Source organism: Phoenix dactylifera, chromosome 9 (genome assembly GCF_009389715.1).
Source record: "Phoenix dactylifera cultivar Barhee BC4 chromosome 9, palm_55x_up_171113_PBpolish2nd_filt_p, whole genome shotgun sequence".
NCBI lineage: Eukaryota > Viridiplantae > Streptophyta > Magnoliopsida > Arecales > Arecaceae > Phoenix > Phoenix dactylifera.
The window spans coordinates 15265195-15283955 of NC_052400.1; the positions used below are offsets into that span (position 1 = coordinate 15265195).

General features: G+C 38.1%; 1 protein-coding gene across 2 annotated transcripts; it reads left to right on the top strand.

Moving 5' to 3' along the window:
* The first annotated feature begins 772 nt into the window (after positions 1-772).
* Positions 773-17335, top strand: LOC103701057 (ubiquitin receptor RAD23d-like). 2 transcript variants are annotated; one of them, XM_008783015.4, is made up of 12 exons: positions 773-966; positions 3353-3514; positions 5976-6032; positions 6369-6469; positions 6597-6707; positions 7203-7377; positions 10942-11091; positions 11180-11245; positions 11321-11368; positions 11445-11554; positions 11647-11725; positions 16863-17335. In XM_008783015.4, the coding sequence occupies exons 1-12, from the start codon at positions 901-903 to the stop codon at positions 16977-16979; spliced, it is 1242 nt and encodes a 413-aa protein (XP_008781237.2). In that variant the 5' UTR covers positions 773-900; the 3' UTR covers positions 16980-17335. The 2 variants fall into 2 exon arrangements, with proteins under 2 accessions (XP_008781237.2, XP_008781252.2); XM_008783030.4 differs by having other exon boundaries at positions 775-966; positions 7206-7377.
* Positions 17336-18761: the final 1426 nt, after the last annotated feature.

An 18761-nucleotide genomic window follows, 5' to 3' on the forward strand; every position in this document is an offset into this window, starting at 1 on the left:
TTACTCCAAGGCTAACCAATAAAATTTTGGACCATCATTGCGTTGCAACCTAACTTTAGTATATAGAAACAACTGGGGTTCTAGTGCAAGTGATGAACTGTGGGTGATAAATTGGGGTGTGTCGTAGGTGGGCTGATAGAAAGGAGAGACGAATGATAGGTGGTGGTGAGGTGGGTCTGCATTGATGGAAAGGTGGAAGAAAGAAGAGAGACAGAACTTTAATTTTAATGGTGGACACTGGACTGCAATGGAAAGTTGAGTCCCAACATCAGTAGAGAGGAACCTAGGCCTTCCTCACAAATCAAAGCTGTTGTTTGTAACTTTGAGACTTTTTCCTCTGAAACATTTCTTTTCGATCAAACTTTTTAATTTGTCATCCCATATATACCTTTGCATGTGAGATATAGCAGGATTAGTACTGACTTTTTCTACTTTTCTTGCAGTTTTATTTGCCATTATATTTTCAGAGAAGGCTTGCCGGGGCCTTGTGGATGAAAGACTGGTTCTTGCTTTACTTGCAATCGGGGTTTCCCCTTTTTCTTTTCTTTTCTTTTCTTTTTTCCCAATTCTTTTTTCTCACTTTTTTGCCCTCCGTGACAGCCCGAAAGGCTGCGAGTGCACAAGTACTGCGTGCGTCGATTTCTCCGCCCACGTGTCCCAGTCCAACATCTTGTTATACGTGTCAGTGTCTTATTCGACAATAAAGCTGTAGCCAGATCCGAGGCGATGGAGTCGGCAATACTCGGAGTTAAATACCGAGTGTCGTTCCGATAATTACTGGGTTTTTATGTTTTTTTGCTCCTCGCCGCCGGATCGCCCCAGCCCTATTCTCGAACCACCTGGAGAGAAGAGGGCAGGAAGAGCCGTAGCTTCGCCGCCGCCGCCGCGGAGAGGGGAGAGATGAAGATCTTCGTGAAGACTCTCAAGGGAACCCACTTCGAGATCGAAGTGAAGCCCGAAGACGCCGTACTTTTCAATCCCCCCTCTCTCTTCGCTGGATTTCTAGTTTTTCTGGACATTTACTATTATTTACCTGTTTCTTGGGCGATTAGGGCTTGCGTTCTAGCGACCGATTGAGCCGAATCTTAGAGCAGATGGATGCTTTTGTTGCTTTTATATCTGAAGCCGTTTTTTTGATCTTGAAAATTTCCTTTTTCTTGAGCTGCAGCGTAGATCGATCTTAGCGAATTTGATGTTCAGTATGATATTTTAGCGAAATTGGTGGTTCTTTTCTCGTTAATATTATTCTAGAACTGGGCCTTTCCTTCTCAGTTTTAGGGTTTAGTGGGTTGTGGACTAATCTGAATTCTGTGTTCTTTTCAGTTTGGATTCTTTTTGTTTCCCGTCACGTGGGATGCAATTTCATAATGAATCGTGTGATTTCATAAATTATCGCTTTCTCTCTGCTCGTCCAGCTTTATATTAGGAGTTGTCACGCGATCTTCAAGAAAGCTTGTAGTGTTGGGAAAAGTGGGATTTTCTTTTTTGCAAATTCTTAGTGGGACTTGGACTAGCCTGAATTCTGGGTCCTTTTCAATTTGGATTCTTTTTTTGTTTCTTGTGATCTGAGATGTGATTCCAAAGGGAATTGTATTTTTTCTGCTCATCCTGCTTTAGATTAAGAGTCCTTACGTGGTGTTCAAGAAAGCTTATGCGGCTATAGATGGTGTTATGCTGTTTCATATAGCAGTTGAAGGCCTTGTTAATGTTTCAATTGCTATAAAGTTCCTGTTTTTGTTTTGTTACATAGAAATAAGAGTAATTCTTGATTTTATGTCCTTATTTTGTACCAGTCAAAAGACATCCTGCGAGTAGCGTGATTTGGACTACAATGTGGCATTTCTTAAAACTGAAGTAGTTGGTAGATAGTCGCTGTTGCTTTTAACCGTGGAACCAAATAGGTATTAGAAACTGTCGCATCGAAGAGCAATCCAAACTTTTTTAAAATTTTTTATATTAAATCTAGCTGCAATCAGATACATAGGATCAATACCATACTATTATGATGTTTCTTGCCTTGATTTCATGCATGCCTGGTTTATGCCATGTCCTATCGAGGAATTGCTTTGTTTTTTCCTTCACTTTCAGGTATAGACGATTATAGCTAATCATCTTACTGATATGCAACCAATCAGGTTTGTTAAGGTTTACATCTCAGTCTCTTGGCTGATAGGTGCTTTATTAGATGTAGATTTATGAGCTATTAATGTATATATCTGACCATATGTCTGTATGTGTTAATTTGCTAGTATTAGCCTTATCTCCTATTCCCTTGAATGCTGATCCAAATTCTAGGTGTTATTTTTCTTCAGAGTGGTGTCTAGGGCCATGGAAGGCAAGTGGTCCACTCTGTTGTGCAGGGCTTTGAACTTTCGTTGTGGTGCTCTGTTGTGGACTGGTGGTTACTGAGGAGCAACCATAGATATCACAAGTTGAAACCATTGTGACATCTGGGATGTCAGTATTATCATGGATGCTACTTGTTTCAGATAGTTCCCACAGATAATGTGATGCCTTTAGTCCTTCACTTGGTTGGACATGTATCTTCGATGCATGAGGTTACCCTCTACCAGCTTGGACTCTAAGTGCCAAGGATAAAATCTACTTATCATCTTAGGATGTATGTTTCGGCTGTTTCTGACTGGTGATTGTGCCATTCAGAACTCCAAAAGTTGTATGTGCCCAGGTCCTGATGCACATATTATGAAGATTTAGTGTAGCAGTGTTTTTTTTTTCTTGAAGGTTATTTGGGAGAGATGATCCTTGCTTATCGTGCCTCTAGTATGACTCAATATCGAGTCAACAAGTTCCTCCTGCCCTTAAGAGTAACTTATAACTGCAAGGGGCCTTAGTCTGAGGTTGAGAATCTGTAAGGAGAGTGCAACAGCGTTCTGAAGACCGATCTTTGGTTGAGCAAAGGTGGTGGTGATGGCTGGAAAACAATGTAGCTGGCATGCATGTATAAGTAGTAATTAGCAATTCTTTTAATGAAAGTATTATAGAATTATGAAATTTTTTACACAAGTAGGTCATGCGATTCTCATTGTCAGCTCTTTCAGAGGATAGCTGTTTCGTATTTTGATCTTTTCTAGGCTGATGTAAGACTGTATCAAGTTTGATGTAATTTTCCAAATAATTTGGAATACATAACTGATGGAGCATCTCCAGTCTGCATTGTTGTGTAATCTTTATTTCCTTCTGTAACTTCTTGTCTCATGTGCTGACCATAAATGTCAGGGTTATGCAATTTTCACAATTTTCAGAATTATCTTTCTGTTCTCTTTTTTTTTTCTTTTTTTCCTAATGCTGGGGTGTGCAGACAACATTAACTCACAGATTTGTTTTTTTGCAGGTTGCTGATGTCAAAAAGAATATAGAAGCTGTTCAAGGGCAAGGTGTTTACCCAGCTGAACAACAGATGCTGATACATCAAGGGAAAATTCTTAAAGATGATACAACTTTGCAGGATAATAAAGTTGCGGAGAACAGTTTTATCGTTATAATGTTGACTAAGGTATGTCCGTTTTGTCCTTGATGGAATGTATACTTGGTGCCCATTGTTTTGGTGCCCTATGTACATGTGAATACTATCAAAATGCTACCTTAGCTGTTCTACTTTATTATCAATATCCCACTTATGTTCTGTTTGAGTGCTAACTTAATATATTTTGTGACATATATAAAAGCCCTATTATTGTTAGATATGTAAAATAATTCTTCTGTTTAGACCTCATGGTGACATGTACCATACGGCTGAAATGCTTGTTTAGTTTTAGTCAAGGTTTAAGGAATTTCTAGTCAGGGGCTGGCACTGCATTCCCTGCATTGTTCTTCCATGTCATGCAGTGCCAATAGCGTGCTATCGCATGTCTGAGGGTGTATTGGAGAGAAGGGTATGCTGTTCCTGTATGCATTGACCATTTAAGTTTGTGCTGATTGGCAAGCTTTCCTGCGACTAAACACACCCCACATCTTCCGCTTGAGGCCTTTAAACAGAAACAGAAAGCGATCTATTACTTTATATTACAAGATCATTTGCTTAACATCATTATTTCACCAATTGAGTCAGTAAGAATTTTCCCCTGAGTCAGGCTACACAAAACTAGCTGCATATACACACATGTAATGTTTAAGCGTTGGTGGTTTGGTTTTTGCTGTACCATTTTTCTTATAAAATTAGTAAGTTAGCTATTTTACATTTTTAAGCATATCTGCTAATTCTTTAAATATGATGGTATTTTAGGTAATTCTCTTCTCTATATATTAATAACTATGTATTATCGTCGACCTAAGCAAGTAAACCTTATCTGCATCATTTGGGGTTCACATTGTGACTCCTTATCCATTCAATCTATTTAGAGTTATATTTATTGCCATCATTTCTTTCTCCAACTTCTTCTGTCTGCTTCCATCCGTGTTATCTTATGTCCATTTGTTCTTAACACACAAAAGAACCTCTCTATTCTTCTTTAATCTTTGATGCATTTGCCCACACCATCGCAGTTGGTTGTTTTTGTATATGTAACCATATCTTTCTTTATCACCTTGTTCTACTATGTATCATCTTGAACATTGTTAGTTATGCTCATGTGCTTCGATGTTGTTGCTCAACATTTTGTATATACAAGTATGTGTGATGCATTATTTTCTTATTAAAAAAATAAGGAGCTGCAAAGGCATGCATGCCCAGAAGCATATCTACACTTCATCCGTCCAACTGTAACATTGTCTATCTGTCCCTTTGCTATAAGCTTTTTATGTTACTTGATTTATCATTTATCATGTGACACAAGAAGAGGTACACTCTATGCTGCTTAAGCCGCAACAGTTAATGCTATTCGTACAATAGTTGATTAGGGTATGCAATGGGCAGAAGTTATGATAAAAGGCTCTGGCCTCGAAAGACATGCAGCCGAAACTTGCCCTTTTTCTGGGATACGAAATAGTGGACTTGACTAACTCAATTCTTATGAAATTGCGAATCAGATCGTTTGTCCTTACCTCAACAAAGGAAGCATGAACCTCTTCTATAGAAACATTTTTTTCTTGGTCCTAATTCAATACTAAGCAAGTCCAAACTAATTGAATGCTTTTGTGATAAATTCTTCGAATTGACTTGCCATTTCCATAAAGAGTCTAATTGACAACTCTAAGATAGACATTATCCCTTTCTTGCAAGAGACCCGAGGTAAAGTGCCGCTAAATTTATCCCATCAGCTATTTCATATGTGACTATGGACCTAACCGAAACAAAATACTTTTTCTTGAGGGGTGTGATCCGTTGGACATAGATCCAATTTTTCAAATATTTTGCTTTCTTAGTATTTTTTTCTATCTCTAGTAGAGCTGATCAAAATCCGGGCCGGGCTCTACAGCAGAAATTAGGCCCGATGGCTATGCCCAGGCCCAGCCCGGCCCGGCCCGACTGTCGGGCTTAAATTTTTGTCCAGGCTCGACCCGACTTCGTAAATCTGGTTCTAGGCCCGTCTAGCCCGGCCCGACCCGATAGGCCCGACCCGACAGGCCCGATTTTTTCTTTGTTTGGAATCTGGAAATGGGCCAGAATGGCCCGACCAGGCCCGGCCCGATTTTTTTGGTCGGGCCGCTTTTCTTGCCCAGGCCCGACCCATGGGCCTTTTTTTAATGCCCAAGCCCGAAAAATTTCGGGCCGGGCTGGGCGGGCTAGGCGGGCCAGAAGGCCCGTGATCAACTCTAATCTCTAGTGATATCAAAATGCCACCGTGCCTGAATTTTTTATTTGTTTCTCCAGGAAAATGAATATCTTCAGAAAATATCTTTAGTTCAATACTTTTTCTTTATGTTTTATTTTCAAAGTTTTGCTTCTGAGTGGAGAAATATTTATAAAGTATAATGAGAAACTCTGAATGGTATGATATGTGCAAAATTAGCCATAATTTTGTATAAGTTTTAGATATGCCTATATTTGATTTACTTGATGCTGTGTAATCTTTTAGACTAAAGGTTCATCAAGTGGAGCTTCAACAGTGAGCGCAACAACACCTACAAGTCAGGTAAGAAGGCAATTTAATAAGATTTATGTGATTGCCTCCAGTATCTTTTTGTTTCCTAATTTTTCTCCATATCTCTCTTGTTTTGCTGCTGTTATATAAACTTGAAACGATACCTAAGTGAAATATTATTGCAGTCTAGCTAATATTATCGATAAATATCTGTGCATCTTGTGCATTCTATGTTTTTGTTTCTGCTTTTATTCAAACTGACCAGGATACCTATTCGGCAATGTTTCTAAGTTGAATTTCTTTTTAGATGCATTCATTTTTAATTGGTACTGTGCGTAGAATCAATTGTTTTTTTTAGTGCATTATCGTAGTTGCTTTTCTTTGCAGGCCTTGCCTCCTAGCTCTGTGACTCCTAATGCTTCAGGTCCAGCACCCACCCCAGCTGCAGCACCCCCTCCAGCTGCAGCACCCCCGGCAAGTTTGGTCCCGTAAGTTCCCCTCCACCCCACCCACAAAACCTTCATAATGCTCCTTTTTTTGTCATACCTTTACTGAGACATATACCTTTATGCAAGTGAGTGCTGTTACCTAGTTGAAACTGTGACCATTGCACAGGGTCCCTGCAACTACACCTGCTCCAAGTGCGACAAGTACACCTGCTCCAAGTGCGACAACCACACCTGCTCCAAGTGCGACAACTACACCAGCTTCTGCGGTTACCGCACCGTAAGCTACTTTTGTCACTTTGTAACTAATGCTATATACATTTTTTTGGCCACTTAAGTGAACTTCAGCGAAAGATTTTTTTTTTGCCATTTATTGGTTTTCCATTGTGTGGATCCTTTCTTTGTCATTGTTTGTTTTACATATATAACTCACCCTCAAACTTTATTTTGGCATTGTTTAATCATTTGATATATCTTTTGTTATTTATTTACGACATTTATATCACAACTTGATTAGTGTAAGGTAATGAGGTAAATGTTAAGGATAAAAATTATGATAATAAGTAAGTTAAACTAGCATTTTTCTTTTGAGAGGATAAACAAGCGTTTTTCTTATTTTTTAAATTTTAATGCTTTATTGTCAATAATATAATTTTTTAATATTTTTTTGGGTATATATAATTCTGCAAGCCACAGATTATCTAATCTCTGTTTTCTTTAATTTAGGTGACAATCAATCATTTTATTGACCTGTATTTTTACTTGTATTTTTAAGCAGTGCCGATGCTTATGGTCAAGCAGCATCCAATCTTGTTGCAGGCAGTGCCCTTGAGCAAACCGTTCAACATATTCTTGACATGGGCGGAGGCACTTGGGACAGGGACACTGTTATTCGTGCTTTACGTGCTGCATATAACAACCCTGAGAGAGCTGTTGAATACTTATATTCAGTAAGCTTCACTTGCTTAAAATTTCATATTATTTGTGCCACTGTTTTGTGAATGCTATCTTCTGTTTATGGCATAGCATAATTTTAAATAAGCCCTTGTATCCCACTGTACTATGAAATGATGACATGAAGTTGTCTTAAAGGAAATACTTCACTAGACATGTTTCTGCTTCAACTTGATCTGATCCTGATGTCAGAAAATCAATGTTCAAATAAATTATATACCCAAGTGATCAGTGATTTTAAAGACTTTGATAACTGATAACTGATAACTGATGTTAATTTTTAACTATTATTCATTATGATTATGCTGTTTGTTTGATTTTGTTATTTGATGATTCAAGATCAGTTAAAATATCAGATGTGGAAATTATATTCCATCAATCGTGATGGCTTCCTCTGTTTTCCTTGATTTTTCTGCATTTTGGTTGTATCTATCCAGAAGCTAATGTAACATCTGAAAGTTTTGGCCTAAATGTAGCACGAAATTTGTTTTAATATGGAAGCTTGAAAATTAGCTCGACTATATCCTTATTATGATTATTTTTCTGAAACAACTTTTACTTTATGCTGGTATGGCATTTGTACGATGCAGTTGTATGCTCTGTACTATAGGTTTGTAGGTTGCAACAATTGGCAGGTTATGGTAAAATATGATTAGGTATTTGTCCTAAAAGGTCTGATATGGAGGGACGACATATGTTAAGCTGGTGTCGTTAACTAGTGAAGCCTTGTTACGTTGCAGCCATCTTATACCCAGCAATCTTTTTTTTTTATTAGAATATTGAGGGTTTTTTTGTGGGGGTACCCCCCTTTTTTTCAAAATATCCTCAATCTATAGATTCAATGTGGGGGGGGGGGGGGGGGGGGGTGGCGGGGCATATAGTTTCTACTTTCTAACCAATAATTGATATGGGTGTATTTGGATTCAGTGGAAATTTCTTGGCAAGACTTGCAAACTATATCATGAATGAGGCCTGATTCCAATGTCTCGTCATTCTGTTGCATTTAAAATGATTTTCTGAATATTTCTTCACTCACTCACTCACTCAACATCCTTGCCCCTACACCCCCCCGCCCCTACCCCCGCCCCCCCCACCCCACCCTGCCACGCGCCAAAAAAAAAAAGAGTAAAAAAACAACCTCGGAGGAAAGGTTTTTTTGGATTTCTTTCTTTTTTTTTTTGAGGGGTTGGGAAGTTAGGGTTACAGACACAAATATTCACAATCTACCCACACCCTTCTCTCTCTGATGCACACTCATACACAGAGGTCATACTTGAGAATGATTTTCTCCATGTTTTCTTATTTTAAAACTGTCATAATTGGAGCCCACGCTGGGAAGACATACTTAGGATCAGTTGTTAACTAATCACAACTGTGAATTTGACCAGCTGTTGACCTAAAAAGTGGCAGAACTAGCCAATGTTTATTGCATTTCACCAGATGTTTTGAAGAATGCTGCAATCTGATAGCCAGGAGAAAAATTATTCCTTCTGGAAAGTTGCTGTGTGCTGGTAATTGGCAAATTTTTCTTTCTTGGTCTAATGGATATTGGCAAAAGAAATTTTTTCCTATATTTTCTGTGTGTGTGATGAACCAGATAAGATGATGGATTTAAAAGAACGAACGGTTCCGTCATGGGGATCAAGAATTTTGCTGTTTGATAGTATCATGTTTCTTGATTTATTTAATATTACTTCATACCCTTGTGAATTGAAAAGAAAATGGAAGAATGTTTCTGCTAAAACCCAGTAAGTCCAAATCCTGATTTTTGAGGATGGGTTTAAATACATGAGATAATTCTAGAACATCATGTTTCGATCAAATCTCCATCTGCAATGATGATGATGTGTTCTGTTAAAAGTCATTGCAGATGTATATGAAACCTGCTATATCCTATAATATTCCTGCAATGCCATTCCTATCCATTAGTGCCTTGACAATTGTCGATCTTTAGGTCAGTATTCTATATGGATGAATGCAGAGGTTGCTAGAATTGGTGGGTCCAAATCTATATCCAGATTTAGATCTAGTTAACATATGAGTTGTGAATTTCAAATTAGGTTCCAAATTCAGATGCTGCAAGGACCTTGGTTACCTAAGTTTGGATTTTTATCTCTATATTCTTTCACATGTATATAGTGAAAATATTGGCCATCTTATTATTATTGGTGACATTGGACCTAAAAGAATTGAATCTTATTTGTATGTTTCTGGAGCTGTCTTACTAATTTGGATCCAATTTGATATGGCCTTGGATCTAAATCTGAAAATTCGTCAGAGTTGAATTGAGTATTTGGATTAATAGGACTTTACTTCTGAGTTTTAAAGATTGCGTGGCTGTCATTAAACATGGCATATTTTACCCACTAAAAACAATATGGCAGTCTAAAAGTCAGCCATCAGCAGGCAGGAATCTGATATCACTTTCAATTACTCTGTTTCTCTCTCATGGTGATTACACAATTTCTCTTGTAGATTTTGGTCTTACCTCTCTTCTTATTTTCGTTGTTTATTGTTTTAACTTGTTGTTTGCCTAACAAATTTCCTATACCTGTCTGAGCTATGGCTGGTCCCACATAGTTTTGTACTAAAGAAGTCTTTCTAATAAGGTGATACATAATCAACCTGTCAATAGTGCTGGGTTACACTGTTGTTGTGTTATTAGTTGCATGTAATATACACTTGCAATTCATGGACTCTACCTGGACTGAGATGGGGATGGATAGGGCTGTAGAAGGGATCTGCTGGTTGAGGGGGTGCGGCGTAATATCTACATTGCTTAGGAATGAAGGGTAGAAGAGTCAGTGAGAGAGAGAGAGAGAGAGATTTGATGATCTATGTTGTGTCAAGTCAAGGTCTGATTCCAAGTAAACTTTGGCTGATGCTGCTTGTAACAGATAAATATGTTACAGATAAATATGGGTCGGGTTGAATTGTGTAGCATTACTACTTTCTGTAACAGATAAATATGTTGGACTCAAGCTTGATTAAACCAGCTGCTTTGGTTTGAATCTTTTTTTTTTCTTTTTTTTTTGGGGGGGGGGGGATGCTCCATTTCTTGTCATCCTTTGGTACCATTAATTCAATAATTGTTAACCACTAGGTTTGGAATACTGCAGTATGGGTTTATTTAGGGGGAAAAAGAAATACTGCAGAAGGGGGGTGTGCTGGCCATTACATCAGTATGGTACATGCTACATACTATGGTACCTTGTATATGCTTATGGTTTTACCAATACAGGGTGATTCAGTGCCATACATACTGCAGTATGGTCAGTTTTCCAAACCTTGTTTAAATGAAAGAGCACCAAGTATGGTCGGAAGGAAAGAATGCAGGTCTTGCATATCTGAAAGCTTAATTCATTTAGATGGGCTTTTCCTTATTATACTTTTTTCATGTAATTTATTATACATGGACTGGCATGTCGAATGCTGGCTGGCAACAGCCTAGTTACCATGCCATATCATGGAGTACCGGTGCTTGGCATGCACTAGCTTGGTTGCATGCATCTCCAGATTTGCATTTCACAATGTATGTTCTTATGTTAAGATGCTACCAGGGGATTCCTGAGCAAGCAGATGCACCACCTGCGGCCCAAGCCCCAACAAGTGGGCAGATGGCTAACCCACCAGTCCAGGCTCCCGAACCAGCCCAGCCAGCTGTTCCTTCAAGTGGGCCGAATGCTAATCCTTTAGACCTCTTTCCTCAGGTTGAAAAATGAAAATTACTGGCTTATCCTTGCTAGAGATTTTGGTGCAGCATTTTATGTTAATCTAATTACCTGTTGCTTCCAGCAGGGTCTTCCCAGCATGGGCTCCAATGCTGGTGCAGGCAGCCTTGATTTTCTTCGCAACAGTCCACAGGTACCATAAATTTCTACAAGAAATAAAGACTGAAGTGCCTAACCATAATTTATGATTCTCATTTTCCTGGTGCAGTTCCGAGCCTTGCAGACTTTGGTGCAGGCAAACCCTCAAATATTACAGGTCTCGTCTCATTCCTTGCATCATGAAATGTTCTTATTATACTTTTCTTTAACAGTATTCTCATTTCTTTTCACAGCCAATGCTTCAAGAGCTAGGGAAACAAAACCCTCAGGTTATGAGGCTCATTCAGGATCATCAAGCTGAATTTCTTCGTTTACTTAATGAACCAGCTGAGGGAGCAGAGAGGTGTGGAGCTGTTGTGCTGTTGTATATCTCATCTATTTGTGGTACTATTGAATATGTGAGGCTTCTTATTTTTCTAACTTTTGTGACTCCAGCAATCTACTAGGACAATTAGCGAGTGCAATGCCACAGGCATTAACAGTTACTCCTGAGGAGCGTGAAGCCATTGAACGTGTAAGTTGTTCATATCCCTTGTCTGTCAAGTTTTGTCATTTTTTTTAATGTATGGAATACGGGCTAGACAGGCTCGTTGCTGAGCATTTCAACTGTAAATTGACAAATTATGGATTGGGACAATATTGATGTTAAGCAGTCAAATTAGTATTGATGTTTAAAAATAACAAGTGGGTATGAGCACAAAATTCAACAGAAGTCCTATAAACTTCGATGACATTTATTGGTGAATTTTTGAAAATTAATCAGAAACTAAAGATGACAATGAAATTTAATGTTTGCAAAAATGATCTGTTACGTTAGTCTGGGGCAATGAGGTTCCACAGAAGGTCAGGAGGGTAGTTTCTAATCAGCTTACAAAGAATAAATGTTTAACTGGGGAATGACATGATTGGCGGCCAGATTAGTTATGCGTATGATGTCACATTACATCTTCCTCATGCAATCAGATTGATTTCCATCAGATCTTGGAGATCCACTGTTGGGTGTGAAGATCACTAGTGCAATCTTAGGATGAAATCCATAGAGAAAGCAAGTTTAGGGGCACTTCGTTTGTGAATTCTATAAAAATGGACGAGCATAAGATGATAAAAGCAGATTTTGTGTAAATGAATTTTTATGAAGAATAGGGGAGACCTGTTTGTCACAAAACTCTTTTTGTTGGTTATAACAGTATTGCTAAAACAGGTTTTATGAACATAAACCAAACAAGCGCTTTGAGAAAAAAATTATATGCAGATTTTGTATAAATAAAGATTTATTTTATGAAGAATAAGGGAGACCTGTTTTTCACAAAACTCATTTTGTTGGTTACATGATCTCTCAAATAGGTTTTATGAACATCAACCAAACATGCGCTTTGAGAGAAAAAACTTATTTTATGTTTGGTGCAATCCATTTTGGTAAAACCTGGCAAACATAAAGACCCATCATGTAACTAGAATTTTAGATGGGGCATCAATGTATTATCTATAATTTTAACATGGCATGCCATTGTTTTTTTTTTTTTAGTTTATCTATGGATGTATTTATTTGTTTAGAAATTAGGAGTTTGGTTTCAACTTTGAAGGAGTCAAGATGATGGTTAACTTGGATTTATTTCAAAATTTGTCGTTTTGATTATCCATAAAGGAGAGGAAGAGGTTGCTTTAGTTTCAAATTTATTTGTATAGGAAGAACATTCTAGGTTGCCTTCAAGGGCTTATTTGGATCCTGGGAGATTGGGACTGCTGGTCAACAACTAATTGCTATTTTTTTGGGATAACAAATCTCCTTTCCAAGGCGACTTATTCCTAAAAACTAGGGATTGGTTTTGTCGCCGTGGAACCCCATCGCCTTGTACCACTTCCCTCCAGTTGTAATCTCAATACAGAAGTTTGCCGCAACCCTGCCAGGAGGATCTTATCAGAATGATATGATCTTGCCGGCAGTCAAACAGGGCCTCAGTCTTTCTTTCCTTCAAGTTCTTTTAGTTGGGGGTCTGTAAAGAATTAGAACTGCTGAAGAATGGAATGAATTAGGGAACTTGCTTTTCATAAAATTTGTTTTGTTGGTTTTGTGATCTGTCGATATCTCTAAAACAGGTTTTATGAACATCAACCAAATAAGTGCATTGAGAAAACTTATCTGTTGTAGGTTCAACGCGATTCCATTTTGGTAAAATCTTAAAATCATAAAGTCCTATGGGTATCAATAAAATAAACAATAATTTTGTTAATTTACGTGTGGTCTCTTTTGTTTTTTTTTTAGATGATGGAAATGAATTAGGGAACTTGTTTATCATAAAATTTGTTTTGTTGGTTTTGTGATCTGACGGTATCTCTAAAACAGGTTTTTATCAACATCAACCAAATAAGTGCATTGAGAAAACTTATATGTTTTAGGTTCAACGCGATTCCATTTTGGTTAAACCTTGAAACCATAAAGTCTTATGGTTATCAATACAATAAACAATAATTTTGTTAATTTACGTGCGGTCGTTTTTGGTTTATTTCTAGATGCATCTGTTTATCTAAGAATTAGGAGTTTGGTTTCAACTTTCAAAGTGGTTAATTTCGGTTATATTTAAAAACCTTTTTTTGATTATCCATAAAGGAGCTGAATAGGTTGCTTTAGTTTCAATTTTATTTGTATAGGAAGAACATTCTAGATTGCTTTTAAGTCTTTCTTTCCTTCAATTTCTTTTACTTGGGGGCCTATAAAGAATTACAACTCCTTAGGAAAGGAATGGATAGATTTCATCATGGTTGATACTCAAAAGGAAGTTTTCAGATATTAAATTATTCATGAGTGTAAGAGCATGTTGATTTCAATGCTCTCTTTTTTAACTTTTGTTGGTGTAGTTCATCGAAATCCTTATCCTCTCTGTTCTCCTCTTTTGTCAAACATGATCTAGAATTAGACTATTCCAGAAATCATATCATTTAATTCTATTAAACAAACATCAATCTTATTGGGATTTGTGTAATCACTTTAATATCATGAGAGGCTTTTGATGTTAAAGATGCCTTCAAGCTCTGTTACCTGTTGATGTAGAGAGGAGATTTTATTGATGAAGGAGAAGAGAAGAGAATGTATGGAGCAGGTGGACAGGGAGGACAGTATGGGACTCCTTAATTGTGCAATCATGCTGAAAGCACCAGCCAGAAAACTTTAAGAACTACCTAAATTCCATTATTAAACAAATAATAGATTCTTACTAGGACCAGGACCTGTATTCCATTTGAGCAGGGTGTCTATGGCTAAATTAGTTTTAGGCAAATCTGAGAATTTGCATGACGCACATTTGTTGATGCAACCAGCTCAGACATTCTCCAGCTTTGCAAGATCTTCAGCACTTTGCCTATTCTTTTGTTGAGTGAAATGATTTTTAATTCTCTGGGAAACTAGTCTATGGATCTTGCTTATAGTTTTAGCCTGCATTTTTTAAATTCAATTAAGGATATTATGTAATAATGCATCTTTTAGCCAATATTGGTTGACATTTGCTTTGCTCGCTACTGGCCTGAAATTATGACATCTTGCTTTTATAAACCAAATTCTTTGAGTCTGCTTTTGGTTGTTGGATAGCTAACTAGTGGGTGGAATAACCATAACCATTGGTGTCGACCGCTTGACCAGTTAACCATGAAGCTGAAAAAATTGCTGGCTGGTTGCTGCTCGCTTAGCCGGCCTTTTTTTGCCAATATGGCAAAAATGCTGTTTGGTTGAGAAAGGCATGAGTTAAGTGGTTAAATGCCACCTTTTGGGTTGTGGACAAAAAATGGCAGCAATGAAGAAGGGTAAAAGTGAGGGGAGAAGGGAAAAACAGAGAAAAATGAGAGGAGGGCTGAGTTGGGTGGTCCCACCCCTACCCCCTTTGAAATATTTTTAACGAGGTTAAAAGGGTAAATTGACATTGACCGGCTAACTTTAACCACCCAAAAAGTGGTATTTGGCTAATTACTTGGATGCAAGGTCCGCCGTACCGACCGCACCGACGTACCGGTGGGCGCCGGTATCGAACCGGTACCATTGGTTCGGCTTGGTTCACGCATTCAAAAGCCCAAAAAAATTGAAACCGGTATGGGCAGTTTCGGGCCAGTACCGACCGGTACGGGTCGGGTACCGGTTTTAACATCGAACCGGACTGGTCAGAGTCGGTATCGGTTCAGTACGAGCTGAACTGGCCGGTACGGACTAGTTCAGCATTTAACTAGGAATTATCCTGGAAACAGATGGTCTTAAGAGGAGACAATGCCACGAAATTTGGAAAATAAGGAAAAAGAAAAGAGCCCTTAGATATAGGGACTGCAGGTGAGTATTGAGGTGTGCACTTGACAAAAAGCTTGTCATTAAATTTGTCATGTAGGACACTAGATATGGACATAAGAGTTTAAATGGTGCAATGGGATTTCACATGATGCACCAACTAAGAGATCATCTCAAATTTGAGTAGTGGAAGAAGTGGATGGCAAAACATATAAAATAGAGATGGGACTTGTGGAAAAGCTATTAGGAGAAAGCTTGTTTCTTAGACACTTTTTCCATATGAATGGGAACTGTGTTGGAAGAGGTTGGGGTGTCAATAGGCCAGGCAGGGTTTGAAGTTTCAATTGAAGTGGAACATTGCAACGGAAACATTTTGGTTATGGCCAAAACCTGATGTGTAATTGTTGAAGCTAAATCTTAGCAGCCTAAAAATCAGTGTGTGCGTGTCTGTGGTGATATCCTTTTTCTTTTTTTTTTTTCAGATATTTTATGGACTATTGGATGTAAAAGCTGGTGCAAGTTTCCAAGCCTAACCTGTTCTATAATGGCTGCATTTTCTTGCCTGTCATGCTGGTAGGCTACCTGGCTAATTGGCACCATTTGGAAGAGGGTTCACAAAATTGACCTGAAATGGATGCCAAAAACTAATTGGAAGTTGTTTTGTTTATTAGAGTGATCAAGAAATTCTAGTGGGAACAATCATGAAATAAGGCTCTCATGATCAAAAGCTACTGCACTGATTGTATTCATTCTCCTAGATGTATTATGCATTGGGGAGTAATGTGAGAGACATGCATCTTAACATCTTGCAGAAATGAACAGGTAGGACAGATGGGAGAAATTTTTCCCAAATTTGTATCATCTCGTGCTCTAGAAAGTTTTGTGAAATTATGAGGCAAAAGTTAAGTGCTCAATGTTGCATGGTATAAAATGCTAATGCAATAGTTGAAACCTGTTTTAATTGTCTGGGCATGTCTGGAAAGGTTTTGAGGAAACTGGTATGGATGCCTCCAAGATAACTTGGATGGAATTTGTGTGAAAATCAGAGAAGGTGCAGTTACTGGGTGCTAGACATGTACGATTAGCTATTTAAACTTCATTAAACTGGTCTTGTGGATACTACCAATAAAAAATGGCCCCATATTATATTTAGTTAACTTTCCAAACAATATTTTGAACTACCTTTTTTTTCTTTTCACCAAAACAATCTAATTTTTTCTTAAAATTTTCATAAATGGCAATAATTGTCCCTATATTATATTTACATTATGTGCATTTAAAATTTCAGCATGTTGAAATCCACAAAATTCATGTTCCTTGGCACAATATCTTGCAAGGCTTTTGAAATACAGTTATAATTTTTTTTTTTTTCATTCTATTGTGTCAGCTTGAGGCAATGGGCTTCGATCGGGCTCTTGTGTTAGAGGTCTTCTTTGCCTGCAACAAGAATGAGGAGTTGGCTGCGAACTATCTTTTGGACCACATGCATGAATTTGAAGACTGATTGAAGGAGGTAAAAGCTTGGCCTGCAGATTTACTGAGTGCATGCTACTTCCTGTTCACAGCAATTGTGTAGTATGTGCATGCAACTCCGGGTTCACAGGAATTGTGTGGTTGTGGATTACTGTTCGTAGTGGACAAAGAATGTTTGGGCAATCAGAGCTTTTTATATGGTTTTTCCTCTTTATATCTTGCTTCTTTCATAAAGACATAATCCCCGTACATAGTAAAGTATCAGGAGAATGCAATTTGTGTATAATGATTATATTTTGGAATTTGGACCATGTCAGCAGCATAGCACATGAAAGCAGTTGCTTATTTACTTTCATGATAAAATTATTTTTTATTTACTTTCGGTGATAGTATAGTTTCTTATATTATTCACGATGCCTATCAAGCAATGGAGAAAACTAAGCATGCAAAATGCAGAAGATATTTTATATCCTAATATGATTTTCTTGCCACTGGAATGTGGTGATCTTGCATTTTTAGCGTTTAGCATTGTTTTGGTCCCATGATAAAATTATAGTCTCTGTATTTTTGGCGTTCCCGTGTGGTCATGGTGGCAAGGTGTCTGGGCTTTGTGCCTGGAGGACTTATTTCTCAATTTCATGTTTGTGTGGTGACCCGAACTATTCTGTGGTTACTGCATGAAATATGGGAAATGGAATTTGGTAATCAGTCCTTTGATCCATCAATTCTATCTAATTTTCAAATTTTGCTTCTATTGGTATGTAAAGTATGTGAGATTAAATATGTCAAAATGAGTCCTTTTGTAGTTCACATGGTGACTGCATTCATTTTATGGTCACAATATGAGACTAGAAAATGAAATCTCATGCTAGATCCCATGTTCATTCCTGTGGTTGTACGAAAAGTAAGAAATGAGATATGACGATGAGTCGGTCTTCTTTTAAGCCCTTGGTTATGCTGGTCCTTGAATTGTGTTTCATTGTGTTGAGCAAAGAGCCAAACATGGAAAATGAAATTTCATGATAGTCTTTATTTGTGGTTCGGTGGTTGTATTTAGTTCTAGAATTCTTGTTTCCTTCGAGCTCATGATCTCGATGTCATAACTCAGAGATCAGAGGAAGAAGGTGCTGCGGAGGGAGGTGGTCTGGAAAAGGATGCTCATGGGAGCAACTGCAGGCTTAAGAGTCGACAAGGAGGCTAGAGGCGCCACTCGAGGCAGACCGAAATGTAGCTTGGTGTCACGAGGCCGGGCAGAGATTTCTAGCCAATGAAGCTGTCTTCCATGAGACGGAATTCACCGCCATCGTCCATGGTGCTGTGTTAGATGCCAAAGAAGTAGAGGTAACAAACCAAGAGAATAAGAAGGTTGAAGTAGGTGAAGGCCGATGCGGAGATGAGACCTTGAATGCTAAGGCCGAGAATTGGGACAAGGATGCAGTTGATTGGGAGGTGGCGGAGGAGCAATGCCAGCGCAATAGCTGAGAGGGATGATGACGACCTTGTGGTGGAGGTAGGTACGGAGGCGTTGGAGCTGAAGAATCTCATGTCTAAAAGTTTGGTTTAAAAAGCTTTAATTGCAGATCATGCTTCTTCTGTATCTCTATCATCTCGGTTGGATTTGAAAAAAGCAAGTAGCATATTTCTAAATTTGTAATAACTAAAAGGTACATTAATGAGTAAAGTAGTTTCTTTGGATATTTGGAAGATCATCCTTCAAAGGTTTATCAGTATAAAAAAAAAAATCAACTCGTAAAGAAAAAGATCGATATTTCTAAAAAGCAACAAAATATAAATCTTGCAACTGCTTCTAGGC